The sequence below is a fragment of the Triplophysa rosa genome, linkage group LG19, assembly GCF_024868665.1.
Source record: "Triplophysa rosa linkage group LG19, Trosa_1v2, whole genome shotgun sequence".
Lineage (NCBI taxonomy): Eukaryota > Metazoa > Chordata > Actinopteri > Cypriniformes > Nemacheilidae > Triplophysa > Triplophysa rosa.
Window position 1 is genome coordinate 12690706 of NC_079908.1, and position 13207 is coordinate 12703912.

The 13207-nt window shown below is 37.4% G+C and overlaps 2 protein-coding genes across 4 annotated transcripts; both read right to left on the reverse strand.

Annotated features, from left to right (window-relative positions):
* Nucleotides 1-937: 937 nt before the first annotated feature.
* On the reverse strand, nucleotides 938-5763 carry htr3a (5-hydroxytryptamine (serotonin) receptor 3A). Of its 3 annotated transcripts, none has more exons than XM_057360671.1 (9): nucleotides 5667-5763; nucleotides 5159-5322; nucleotides 4969-5013; nucleotides 4432-4541; nucleotides 4143-4312; nucleotides 3700-3860; nucleotides 3263-3473; nucleotides 1633-1863; nucleotides 938-1352 (listed from the first exon to the last, which is right to left on the reverse strand). In XM_057360671.1, the coding sequence occupies exons 1-9, from the start codon at nucleotides 5731-5733 to the stop codon at nucleotides 1066-1068; spliced, it is 1446 nt and encodes a 481-aa protein (XP_057216654.1). In that variant the 5' UTR covers nucleotides 5734-5763; the 3' UTR covers nucleotides 938-1065. The 3 variants fall into 3 exon arrangements, with proteins under 3 accessions (XP_057216654.1, XP_057216653.1, XP_057216651.1); XM_057360670.1 differs by having other exon boundaries at nucleotides 1621-1863; XM_057360668.1 differs by having other exon boundaries at nucleotides 938-1355; nucleotides 1621-1863.
* A 2114-nt stretch (nucleotides 5764-7877) lies between these two features.
* htr3b (5-hydroxytryptamine (serotonin) receptor 3B) lies at nucleotides 7878-12887 on the reverse strand. Its single transcript, XM_057360718.1, has 9 exons — nucleotides 12776-12887; nucleotides 12397-12563; nucleotides 12130-12174; nucleotides 11280-11389; nucleotides 10955-11124; nucleotides 10536-10693; nucleotides 8554-8764; nucleotides 8259-8468; nucleotides 7878-8174 (listed from the first exon to the last, which is right to left on the reverse strand). Exons 1-9 carry the CDS (start codon nucleotides 12810-12812, stop codon nucleotides 7909-7911), a joined length of 1374 nt encoding a protein of 457 aa, XP_057216701.1. The 5' UTR covers nucleotides 12813-12887; the 3' UTR covers nucleotides 7878-7908.
* Nucleotides 12888-13207: the final 320 nt, after the last annotated feature.

Here is a 13207-nt window from a genome sequence, read left to right on the forward strand (position 1 = left end):
AAATACACACACATTACTGCAGACTTTAATCAAAGTGCAGATTTCAATAACAAGATATTAAAAGATATAGGGATGACAGAAAAACTGTGGCACAAGTTATACATTTCAAACAATTACATGTACTTGTAGTGAAATAAAAGTTCAAGTAAACATGTTTTACAGTATGTCTGACCCCAATGTGATTAATCGAATGCAGAAAAATGGGTCAACATTAGACTGAAAGGCTCGAAGCTCCAGGCACAATATATTCACGGAAGTTTCAAAGACGAGTTTCCTATACAACACTGTCCACTACAGTCCACTAATCTGATTGGATAAGTGATATCCTCCAAGTCACTATTTGCTCCTTTTGCTTCTTTTGCACTGGCGGAGCAAAAATAAATGAAATAGCTGGCCTTGTTCTTTCTGGAATGTAAGTTGCTTGATATACATGTTTTGTAAATCAAACTGTTGATTAAAAGCAGACTTAGATCAAGCTGGTGAACTTAAAGGGGCAGTTCACCCAAACATGAAAATTCTCTCATCATTTCTCAAGATATTTTGAAGAAGATTAACCAAAAAACACTGACCCTTGTATTGACACAAAACCACTAAGACATTTCTCAAAATATCCTATTTTGTGTTGCACAGAAGAAATAGTCACATACAGGTTTTGAAGAACATGAGGATGAATAAATGATGGAATGACAGAAATTTTGGGGTGAACTTTCCTTTTAATATCAGCACTGTGATTAACCGTGACCTCATTGCCAAATCCCATCTGTGCGATATTTAGTACTTCAGCGTTCTTGTTCATGTGATATTGCTTAAACTACACAGATGATGTAATATTAAAATCAGTTGAACGTTGGATGTCCGTTTGAAGAGCTCTCTTGGATCCGGTCATCACAGCAGCCCACAAGTAATAACTTTTGACTTGAAAGCACATTTCTGCTTCATAGCGCTCAACAAGTTATTCTGCTGTGAGATAACAATCACATTACCAGCACATTTACTTATAACACTGCATTTATTTTAAGCAGTGAGAGAGAAATGGCGCCTTCCATCTGTGATCTATCTCTGTGGTCAGGCGATCTGCCAGACCGACCATAGGGTGCCTAAAGTGATGGTGTAGGCCAGCACGGTGAGCAGGTAGACCCTGAACAACAGGACGTCCAGCACGTACCCTACCTGCAGCCACTCCTTGGCGATCTCCCTGCTCTCGTCCTTCTTCTCAATGAACTGACGGATGCTGGTGATCTCGTGCAAGATGCTGTCCATGACGGGAGGGCTGGTGTCCCGGACGGTCATCCCAAGGCCAAGGTTTCTGCCTGTGTCTCTGGAGCCTTCGCAGCTGTGATGGTTGCAGCGCACTGCTTAAAGAACGACAGGTGAATCTCAAAGCTTGTTTCCTCCACAACGTGTTGAAAGCTTGAGATGCTAACTGTGTTTTGGAACATCCTGGCTGGTTGACCCAAAACAAGAGTGACTGCCTTAGCATCGTATTTGTTTCTGGTCTGTGATGGTCTACTAATTTGGACCATGCAGGTAGAAACCAGCAGCCATGTTCCAAAACACAGCTGCAGTTGAAACTGGATTTTCCAGCAAGACAAACCCACATCAAAAATTTACAGCAATTACCTGAACTCCCACCTGTGTTCATGTTGTTCTCTTTGTAGAGAGGCAGGTCAGATCCCTGCGAGAGGAGGGGGCAGAACTTCTTATTGCGAATGCAGAGCAGGATTGTGGCTTTTTCCAACACCAGGTGCTTGACCCACTGGGGAACATGGGACTGCAGATCCTGTTTGTGCACCAGCCTCACGATCAGAACAGTTTCTGTCAAACTGATCACCAGTAGAGCCATGCACACCACAAAGTACACGCCTACACAAACACATAAAAGAAGAAAAGAAGTTATGGAATGTTCCCTCTAAATTTTGTTCTTGCTAAACAAAATCTATTTTTACTTTGTTTTTACACATACACTGTAGATACAAAGAAAGCCTGTTTAATGCCGAACATTTATTTATCATGTTTTATATTTAACAATTTCAATAAAAAATAAAAAATTTGGGATGACTACGACTAATGAAGAAAAGCAGTCAATAAGAGCCCATCTTAGATAGGAACTCCTTCAGTTACAGAGTTCTTTGTCACAACATGACAGATGTCATTTCAGCTCTGTTATTCTATACATTTACTGTTATTCTAAAATGTGGGAGAAAATTTTAGTGGGTAAGTATGTTACTCCAAGTCACCCTAAACATTTTGAAGTGTATAAACAATATATATAGATCCCGAGAAAAATAAATCATGAAAATGAAAGAAATATATTGTATATTTTGTGGGGTTTTAAATGTTTGTAAGTTATCATTATTTTTCCAGTCATATTTTTGCGACTACAAACTCAAAATCTTTATACCATATGATACTCTTATCTTTCACAGTACTGGACAAGTTTTTTTTCTTCACAGCTTCAGTTGTTGCATTCTGAAAATCAATGGACATGTGGACTGATTCCAGCTGAAACACTGCCCATTCATTCAGCTCTGATTCAAAAATTCTCTAGCTTGTATTCTCACAAATTACTGCACGTCTACCTCTGCATGAAGTTTGTTTCTCTTTGTGTGGGAGTGACGGCAGAAATGTGGCCTAAGGAAACTGCTTAATCACAGATTCCAATTGCTACCCATAAATTACACGTTAGTTTTCAATTAATGAAATAGACAAAATATCTTTTATGTTATAATATACTACCTTGATTAAGAAAATGAGTGAGTCACAAGTATGAGAGACCTACAGTGGCCGATTACATTTAGCATGGAAATAGATTTAAATTCCTGTTTTAAATAAAAGTCAAATTAAAGATGCTATACTCATTCTAAGGGGAAAAGCTTTAACTATTAATTTAAAAACAAGTTGTGCCCGATGAAGACCTTGCACCTTTTCTCCATGTTTTCTCCATCCTACTTTCCTCCTTTAACTTTTTGGTATTTTTAAATAAAATAATAAATTGACATTATTATAAAATATGTCTGTGTCTAATAGAAATTGTACACAGCAAAATCGCCAGTGTTAAAAAGGGTCAAATTAACACTCACAGTGTATATATCATCCACACTCTCAAAGTGTGGATTATATAAACACTGTGAGAGTTAATTTGACCTTTTTTAACACTGGCGATTTTACTGTGTACCAATACTTGAGAAAGGTACAAATTACCCAAACAAGTTCATTACTCAAGTACCTTGCTGCTATACATGAAATGAATAGATTTGTTTACCAATGAGTGGTGTCCCTATGGCAGTAGCTGGCAGTGTATCAGAAACGATGATGAGAAAGACGGAATATCCCAAGAGAAGAGTGATTTTGAAGGACACTCTCTCTCCACTGTCTGGGGGAAGGTAAAACCCAACAATGTCCATCACCATTAGGAATATACTGGGCAACAAGAGGTTTACTGTGTAGAACAAAGGTCTGCGCCGGATCACAACCTGGTTGTGGTAAAAGAGACACATTTTAGTGATGTAATGTGTTTTTGCATTTTCTTGGTTTCACGTTAGCACTATTTTTTGTTGCTTTCCACTGTATTTCCACTTACTTGGGTTATCAAATTACTAAAACATTGGTAATTAAAAGTAATTAATAATACAAGGCTAATGCAGTGGTTTATTGCAGTTTTATTGTTTTAGCAAGACTGTAGAAAACAATGTTACTCACATGGAACTTCATTTCAGCATAGTATTCATTACTATCCACACTGAACTGTTTGTATTTGGAGAGAACATGAAGCAGTTCCCATTCTCCCTGATTCATGAACACATTCTTGTCCTCCTTTACTTCTTCAGGCGTCCTTATTAGCGTGATGTTGATGTCTTTAGCTACATGAGGAGATGAGTCTGAATGTCAGTAGATTTCGGTAATAAAGTGAGCATTTTTAAATACAACTCACACACCAAAAATCATCTCATTTCTGTGATTATCGTGATGTTTTGAAAAATTTTTAATTAGCTTTCATGCTTGAGATTCTTGCATAATTGAAGATTATAATATATATCTCAAAATCCTTTTAGACTTGGATTTTGAGTGTAGGAGGATTCCGCTGCCACTGACGACGACAACAGTTCGCTCTCCCAAAACTCTACTGAAATATGTTTACTTACTTGTGTGCAGCCAGCTCTGGAAAGTCAGGCTGCAGTTTTGGACATCAAACGGAAAGTTATAGATGTTGAGGGAACAGGCAGTTACCACCTGGATGGGCTTATAGTTGCGCACGAGCCCGTCGTTGCCCACATAGACGTACGGAATATCGGGAGACTTTCCTACATCCACACTGCACGTGCAGAGAAAGCAAGAAAAGAGAGTTTGGCTAAAGAAAGCAACCTTTTTTAATTGGAAATCAGAACAGTCTGACATAAAATGAAGATGGAAACCTGACACATATCAACTTACAACTCATTGATCAAAATATCTGGAACCCAGACGTTGGCAGTTGGTATGGAAATTTGTTTGACGTCATCAAATTCTTCAGGATTCCAAACAAGGAACTCATCCGTCCATTGCTTTTAAAGTGAGAAAAATGTTATGCACAAAATATGCAAATATGTAATATTTGAGGAATTTATTTATATATGTTTTAATCCTTTTTAACAGTGTTTTAATAAAAAAACACATATGCCCGGTTTCACAGACAAGGCTTAAGACTAGTCCCAGACTAAAATGAATGATTGAGCAGTCTTATCTGAAAATAACCTTCCCTGAAATATCTTCAAATATATCAGTGCCATTGTTTTGTCTCAAGCAACTCAGATATCCTAATTTAACCAAGGGTTAGTCTTGGTTTAAGCTAAGCCCTGTGTGAAACCAGGCCATGATGGGTTCGTTTGCAAAGACCTCTGAATTTGCAACACATAATTCATTGGATACACACTACTTTTACACTTGTATCTTATATACTCAAATATGTTTCTGTTTTTAAGCCTGACGTACCTGTCTGTACCACACGTATGTAGTCAAAACCTGGTTTTTCTCATCCTGTGTTGCATAAAAGTACATAAATACGCATTTATTATGTGTAAATATACAAATATTCAAATGTATGAATTTTATTCAAGACACTTTATATATTTGTTAAGGATTTAAAAAATCCCCAAAACAGATTTATGAGACTTCTACACACCACGTTTAGAATAGCATAAACCATTAAGTCAATGGCCACCGTTGTTGATTGTCTCCAGTCCCGTACTGGTCGAACTCCTTTCTTATACCCGGCGCTTAAATATTCATTTATCCGGACCAGTGTGGCATTGACGAAACGCCCAGAGTTGTTTCCCGGCTTCTTTCCTGCAACACAACAGGCTGTCACCTTAACCTGACCTAAAGTTATTATTAATAATTATTACAATTAAAAATAATAGAAATTGATTGATATCGATAGCCCCAGCTTCCCTCTTAACCCACGCAGCATTTTTTAGACATGAGATTCGGGGCCAGGGCGCGTCCCTCCCAAAATTCATAACAATGGATTGATCGATATGGGTAACTAATGGCCAATTTTTAAAATGGAAACATGCATATGATGGCCAAAATACTAGGTTGTCTAGTTCATTAAAATTTGAGACAAAGTGGTGTGATATATAGGAATTATTTTGTTTTTCATCTTAAAAGTTATAATGAGAAAAGTGTACCTGAGCAAGCGGTCGCCGCTCCACACATGCAAACGCAAAGCGCTGTCCAGAGTGCTGAAACATTCATTTCTGCTGGGCTGTTGGCTTTTTTCCGTGTTAAGAAGGGCTCCTCGCGCAGGCTGCTGTCCTAGGGCAGCTTCCATCCACTGATGCCCCCCTAAGCTCCATTAGTTATCTCTAAGCTTCCCATAAACGCTTGGGCTGTGTCAATTACAGCACTTAGTCCACCCGCCCTCCACTACATCATCAATCCAACAGCCTGAGAGGGCCCACAGCACTTTAGCCTTTATGTCACCCATTCACATCTGAGATCCTTAACTTTAGAAGCATTACAAAGCATTGCATTTTGTATTTACTGAGAAATTAACAGACTACTATTTTTGCAAATGCTTCAAAAAATTAGTAATAGATGGCAGGTTTTATCAAAAAATATGGTATTTAACTAATAAATTGTTTGAATATAATAAGGTAAACAATAAATGCAAATGTAAAACAAGCTTTCTAAAAATGTATATGTCACTGGTGTTTTTCTTCCTGAACTCACACAACAGTGGGCGTTACTTATCAATAACAGCCACCTTTGACATTTCAAGAGTCATATTTCTCCACCAAGTTCAAGTCAATTTTCATGAGCACTTAGGCTACTACATTAAACTGTGATCTAATACTTCGCCCAGTCATGATGAGACTTAATTAGCCCGGCAGTAGGCAGTTGATTAAATTTACGTCAGGAAAATATTATCAGAATTTTGTAGAGAAATTAAATTATGCCTTTTCCTAACTGGACAGGCAGCTCTGAGATGCTGTTGTCTATGTATGGAAAACACACTACAGTGACGTGAAGGTGATTATGGTTTATATTTCGGTAAGGAAGATGGACTGTGAAATAAGATATTGCGACAGGTACACAGGGGGAATAGGCTTTATATTATAGCAGCGAGAGAAGTATACATCATATTCAGCAGCAAAAATGTGAAGAGACTGTAGAAACTTAATTAAACTATGTTTTGTAGTATTATATGCATTTAGCTTAGGGACAGTAAAGAAATACATTCTGACTGATTTGCAGATCATCACTAAGATGTTGAAAACATGCACTTTCCTCTTTCATACATTTTTATTTTGTATTATTTGCATTGTTTTACATTTCGCTGCTGTCCTTCTGAAACCTTGTATCTCCATATTTCGTGATTTTTATTTTTTGTCATAAATCATTATTTTTAGTCACATGTTTGTCACTGGGTTTTGCAAATATCTAACCAATAAAAAGTAGTGCTTGTTAACTTTGACAACACAGTGTTTAATCGTTTAAAAGGCACAGTGTTCAATTTTCTGAAAACCTGCGAATTTGGACATCGACAGTGACGATTTGTATAACTGAACAACAGCGGTACCCATTCTCTTCTATTTTATGGTTAAAAAACCAATGGAATGAACTATCACTTTAACTGTAATTTACATTCGAACATGTAGCTAAAAGCGAAGTAAGAATAACCAGGGCTGCAGAAGTCATTTGTTTCCTTTTATTGTGCACAATCACAAAAGCATTACTAACGTTTCAGCGTAAAGCTAGTCATGATTTAACATCTAAAAGGAAAAATTCAAGCATACTGGAGAACTTCTCATGTACATCACATTGGGCTGCACTGGTTGCATTTTCTGTTCATAAATAAAACCCATTTATGCATTCAAAGGACAAGCACATCTATCTCAATTACTGTGAATAATTAACTGTAGTAAATAAAATGTATGACACAGCTAATGCAATTTAAGTGCATTATGAATTAACATTTGCGTTACGTTTCTAAGTACCTATTCCAGCTAGCAATTTAGCGGCATCTTGTGGTGAGATTGCGAATTGCAACCAACGGCTCACTGCACCCATCCTTTTCAAACCAATACGTAGGCTGACACAGGCTTCTTTGCTAAAGGAGATGACATATTCACGAAACGCACTCCGTAGAGCAGTTTGCAAAGGGACCTGCAGGGTATGTAGATAGAAATAGCTCATTCTGAGGTAATAAAAACATAACGCTTCATTATGTAAGGTCTTTATACACATCTGAAGACATTGTTATGTACAGTATATTATATTGCATTTCTGTCTATAGATCCTCCAAAAAATTACAAACAGCACCTGTGTCTGTAATCTTAATATATATTATTATGAAAAAAGTGCCAATTTTAAACCCTATCCCTGCCCTCCTTCGCTTTCTTTGTTTTCTCTCTCTAACTTTCTCTGTCACACTGAGCTCCATCCACTCCAGAGCAGCATCAGAGTCATAGAGTAGATAAGCACAAGCCCAAAGTAAACTCTGAAGAGGAGCTTGTCTACTTTAAGGCACAGTGCCACCCAGTAAGACTGTGCATTGCGTTCATTGTCCTCCTCCTGAAGGTACAGTTTGAGATTCACCACCTCCTGCAGGATTTTCTCCAGTGGAGAGTCACTGTCCGGCACATCTGTGAGGGAGAACAGATCTGTCTCTGAAGAAAGATCAAACTCATAGCCTGAAACAGCCACAGAGAGAACATACTATATAGGCGCAAGTAACTTGTCTAATGATAATGAATAGATAACGGTCTGTCTCCTACCCCCTGACTGATCCACATCATCCAGCGTCTTCAATGAAGTGAACGCGCTCTCCATAAAGCTTTGGTCTGTTGAGCCGTATTTGTCGAGTAAACATGCAGCTATGGACATCCCCTTGACATCCCTCTCACTGTAATGCAAAAGCTTTACCACGAAAATGGACTTTGCCAGACTGAGCACCAGCAGTGCCATACAGACAGCAAAGAAAATCCCTGTGACAGAAATGGTTTAGTGAAGTGAGTTGAATTGTCGATGATAAGCAAACAATGTAGTTAGGAAGAGTTCTGGCTGTAATACCAATGAGGGGGGTTTTGATGGCTGTAGCTGGGATTTCGTCCATTAGGTTGACTCTGATCACAGTGTAGCCCAGAAGAATGCTGGTCTTGAAAGTGATGCGAGTCCCACTGTTGGGTGGTAGGTAGAAGCTGATGACATCCACAACCATGAGGAAGATGCTGGGGATAAGCAGACTTACCACGTACTGCAGGGGGCGCCTGCGAATCAACACCTACAAAGAGACAGCGACACATTTTTCCATTACCTGCCCTGTCCTCAGAACAGTCTAAAACGGTGGTTTCTAAAAGTGGAATTACATAACACGCTAAACCCTTCTCCCCATTTCCTGGATTTGCTAAATCAAGCCCAATTGCTCATTCTTGAACTGAAATTGTTTTCCCACACTTCAGCTCCCCCTGAGAACCCAGATTTGATTCGTGAGCTTCCTGATCATCAACCCCACTGCCACGGAGAAATAAAAAGAGACCTATTTCCTCCCACTTCCCTTCATTTAGACCAGGAGCATCCATTTCACTTTCCTTGTTAAAGGCTGCTTAAATTTTCACACTACAACAAAGACCAATTTCATACCGACTTAAACATGTTTGCCACCCATTCGGCCAACGACTAAAAGCACAAATATGGATTCCTAAATGGCTTTGGCAATGAGCCGCAGAGCGGGGGTAATCAAAGAACACAGCCGTTGCCATGGTGTGTGCATCTTAGTGGAACAGCACGTGTGGATTGCCCACCAGCTTTGACCTATCAGCCCATCCCTCTTCTAAACACGGCACTCATTGATCAAATGCCAGAAAGACAGTCTCATTATTATCATCCTTGCTGTGTGCTGTCTGCTGCTAAGCCTTATCCATTAGCATTAGTGCGACTCCGCCATCAGCAACGCAAAGGTTGGCGAACGGTTGTGACACATGTCAGGCTACTGTCAATACTCTGCGTGTCCGGCGGACTGTTACGTGCCTAATGACTGTGTTCACCAGAAACACGAGCAAATTGAAACGGTCTAAACATTATGTCGGAAGAATCGCATAAGAACTGAATATTATTTCAGTGTTGATGTGTGAACATCTTTTAGGCATCTGTGGCTTTTTTTCATTGTATGCTGATTTTGTATGAAATTGTGCTGAACAGATTTAAACAGGTAAAAATATGTAAAGCGGAACTGAAAACTAACACAAAAAACTGTCATTTTACAGAATTTTGCTCGTATTTTAGATGTTTCACATATTTTTAAAATATGGTAAACAAACTGTCAAATTACAGAACATGACTGCAAATTCACAAGAAAACTTGAAAAACATGTCATTTTACTGTAAATACTCCATTTTTACGAGATTTTTTTTTACTGTGAAATAAGGTAAAAACTGTCAAGTTACAGAGAAAGACTTAAAATTTACATGACAAGCATGCCATTTTACGTGAGGATAAAAACTGTTATTTTAAAGTATTTTTGGTGCCCCGCAGCTGCCAGAAAAATTACATTTTACAGTGTTGACTATATACTTAGTAAACAGTTAAAGTTCACCCAAAAATGAAAATTCTGTCATTATTTATTCACCCTCTTGTCATTTCAAACATGTATGACTTCCTGCTGGAGAACACAAAAGAAGATATTTTGAAAAATGTTGTATGGTAACTGAAAAACAGCGGTACCATTCAGTTGCATTGGTTTTGTGTCCATAGAAGTAAATGGGTTCTGCCGCTGTTCTGTTACCAACATTCTTCAAAATATCTTCTTTTGTGTTCTGCAGAAGAAAGAAAGTCATACAGGTTTGAAATGACAAGAGGGTGAGTAAACGATGACAGAATGTTCATTTTGGGGTGAACTATGACTTTAAGTTCTGCATGTGCAGTTTCTGTGGTGGCCTATTTATGTATCTTCTACACACCATGGCATTTATTTTCTATTTTAGGCTAATTTTGGGGCAAATCCTCGTAAAGCTGAATTACATTTTTTTCTGAATATGCTCAGAATTAATCCTCACATTAAACTGAATGTGGGCGTAGTCTCTGTCCTCTATATTCAAAGTCCAGTAGTGAGAAGGGACAGACAGCAGCTCCCATTCACCATCATTCATAAACTCTCTGGTGTCACTGGCGATTTCTTCAGCTGACCTCCACAGACCTAAATCCACTTCATTCACTGATAAAGAAACACACAGTCGGCTGGATGTGATTATACATTCTACTAATCCAAGTCAAAATTAATTTCCATCATAAACCACTTTGCGTAATTGAACAAATGAATGTTTGTCAGCAAGATTATTTGAAATCTGTTAGCTTTTAAAATTCTAACCAGCACTGATCAAAAACATTTGGTAATCACCACAACTCTTATTATACAGAGGCATGGCTGTTTTCAAAGGAGTGAAAGCACACGCTTTTGTATGTGTGAGTAATTTACCTGAATGGAGCCAGCTGCGAAAGGTCAAAGTGCAGTTCTGCCTGTCAAAAGGAAAGGCGTAAATCTCCAGGTGACAGGCTGAGACCACCTGGACGGGTTTGTAGTTTTTCACTGTTCCCGAGCAGTTGACATAAACATATGGAATGACTGGGGATTTACCAACATCCACACTGAAAAGAAAGGAACAGATATGATGCAAGGTGAGTATGATTCTAGAAATATAGGGTTGCACTATTGATGACGTTTATTTTACTGTACAAAAGAAGCATTTTGAACACATGCAACAGTGAATGTTTTAAACCAATACTGTCTTTTATGTGCATACAATTCACTTATGATGATGTCAGGCACCCAGATGGCGTCTGAGGAGAGCGATATCTCAGTAATTCCATCAAACTCTTCAGGATCCCAAACAAGAAACTCATCGTTCCATATCTAAAACATTAGAGTAATAGGGTTTACTGTTACCACCCAGTAAGTCCCCTGAGAAAGATTCAGATCTCTAAAATGTTCAGACCCCAATGGATCTCAAATTTCGTACGTTCAAAAATGTGATTATATGCTTTTCTTTTTGTTTCTATCAAAACGCAATTTTCAATTCTTGCACAAAAATCTTAAAGTGTTCTTTTAAACCTATATAAAATAAAAATAATTGTGATCTGGTATTTCTTATTTTAGTACAAAATGTGTGAGTATTTTCCATATATTCCAAATGTGTGTGTATTTTCCATTAACGTAACTTTTAGGTAGGCTATGTATATCTTATGGGTTTATTGATAATATTTAGAATTTAAATATTTAAATTTAGGTTAAGAATAAACATATAGTTCAGCTGAGAAAAATTTATTAACATCTTTCTTTTACATTTTCAATAAATGTTTTTACTTTTTCAATACGTTTTAATGTTATTGATCTAATTAATACTTAATAAATAATTATAATTATAATAATAATAATAATTAATAAATCTTAATATAGTTTTTAAATGTACAGAACATCTAAAATAAACAGCATACAATAATACAAATAGCTTTCTCTTGTTTTAAATATAGATATTAGGAATGTGATTTTTTTGCTGTATGCTGTTAAGCATTATCAGTGAACTGTCTGAGGAAGGTATTACAAACAAACAAGCTGCTGACTTCACAATAAAATATTAGTAAAGTGATACCAACTTGGCGATACCAAAGGCTGGTGGTAACTTTCTGGGTCTGCCCATCCTGTGGAAAGACATTTGCACATGCAAAATTATTTGTATGTACATTTTTAGTGAAAATCAACAAATGTGCAAAAATAATGTGCAAAACATGCAGTTCAGAGAATTTCCAAGCATAAATTGTCCAAAAAAATAGTTTTGACATAACTTTTTCTACACTGTGCACATAAAGCTTGATTTTTTTTAATGAAATGACACATTATAGGTTAAATAAAGAGGAACTCGCCACATCAAGGACAGATTGGATTATAAGGTCAATGTAGACAGTAGTAGAATTGGTCCAGTTCTGGACAGGCCGAACTCCACAGTCATATTTGCGAAGCAATAACCTGGTGAGCTGATTTAAAGCTGATCTTTTTGGCTTTTCTGAAGCTTGTGAAGCCTGAGGAAAAACTGTTCAGAAATGTTATGAAAACACATTCGGTTAAGACACACTTAAAAGTCCTGTTTAGCAGTATATAAGTAATTACATCCATCATAAGATACTGAAAAGTTTTTAAATGTTTTTACTTTTGAATATTAAATGATTGCAAACAAGCACAACTGAATGACTGAATTATATGAATTATAAATGAAATAAAAATATTAAGCAACATTGGACTTACCTGACAGGAACAAAGACAGCAATAGCACAGGATTCATCCTGGCAATGAAATCCAGGATCTGCTTTTAGAAGTGCCGCCTAATTCAAATCACTTTTATCCAAGATTCAAAACTTTAAATGTGCCTTTTATTACAGAAAAAATGACATGAAGCACCTGAATGGTCCTCATACACATGACTGCAACAAATGCACAGATGCAACTTGCTTGCCACTCCAGCAAATTGATTTTCCATTAAGATGGTAAGAAGATACGGGTTTAGTGAATAGGATGGGTGTCTACTCCCAGCATGTAGTCATGGACCCTCAGCATAGTCCATGATTTCATCATGATTTCATCACTTCTTTCTTTGTTTCTTATTTATATTTTGTGCAGGATGTTCTAAAGCTGCTTTTCTGTAGTTTGGATGAGAGATAGATATTGTAATATAGTGAT

What these genes read in the sequence shown, in the direction of transcription:
- htr3a (XM_057360668.1), bottom strand. Translation starts at nt 5,733, where the DNA reads ATGAATGTTTCAGCACTCTGGACAGCGCTTTGCGTTTGCATGTGTGGA. An exon ending in CCAGAGCTGGCTGCACACAA is followed by an intron (nt 3,861 to 4,142) that starts GTAAGTAAACAT and finishes CTCCTCATGTAG; the next exon opens with CTAAAGACATCAACATCACG. An exon ending in GAACACAGGTGGGAGTTCAG is followed by an intron (nt 1,356 to 1,620) that starts GTAATTGCTGTA and finishes TCGTTCTTTAAG; the next exon opens with CAGTGCGCTGCAACCATCAC.
- htr3b (XM_057360718.1), bottom strand. Translation starts at nt 12,812, where the DNA reads ATGAATCCTGTGCTATTGCTGTCTTTGTTCCTGTCAG. An exon ending in TCGCAGCTGGCTCCATTCAG is followed by an intron (nt 10,694 to 10,954) that starts GTAAATTACTCA and finishes TTTCTTTATCAG; the next exon opens with TGAATGAAGTGGATTTAGGT. An exon ending in TGATGTGGATCAGTCAGGGG is followed by an intron (nt 8,175 to 8,258) that starts GTAGGAGACAGA and finishes TGGCTGTTTCAG; the next exon opens with GCTATGAGTTTGATCTTTCT.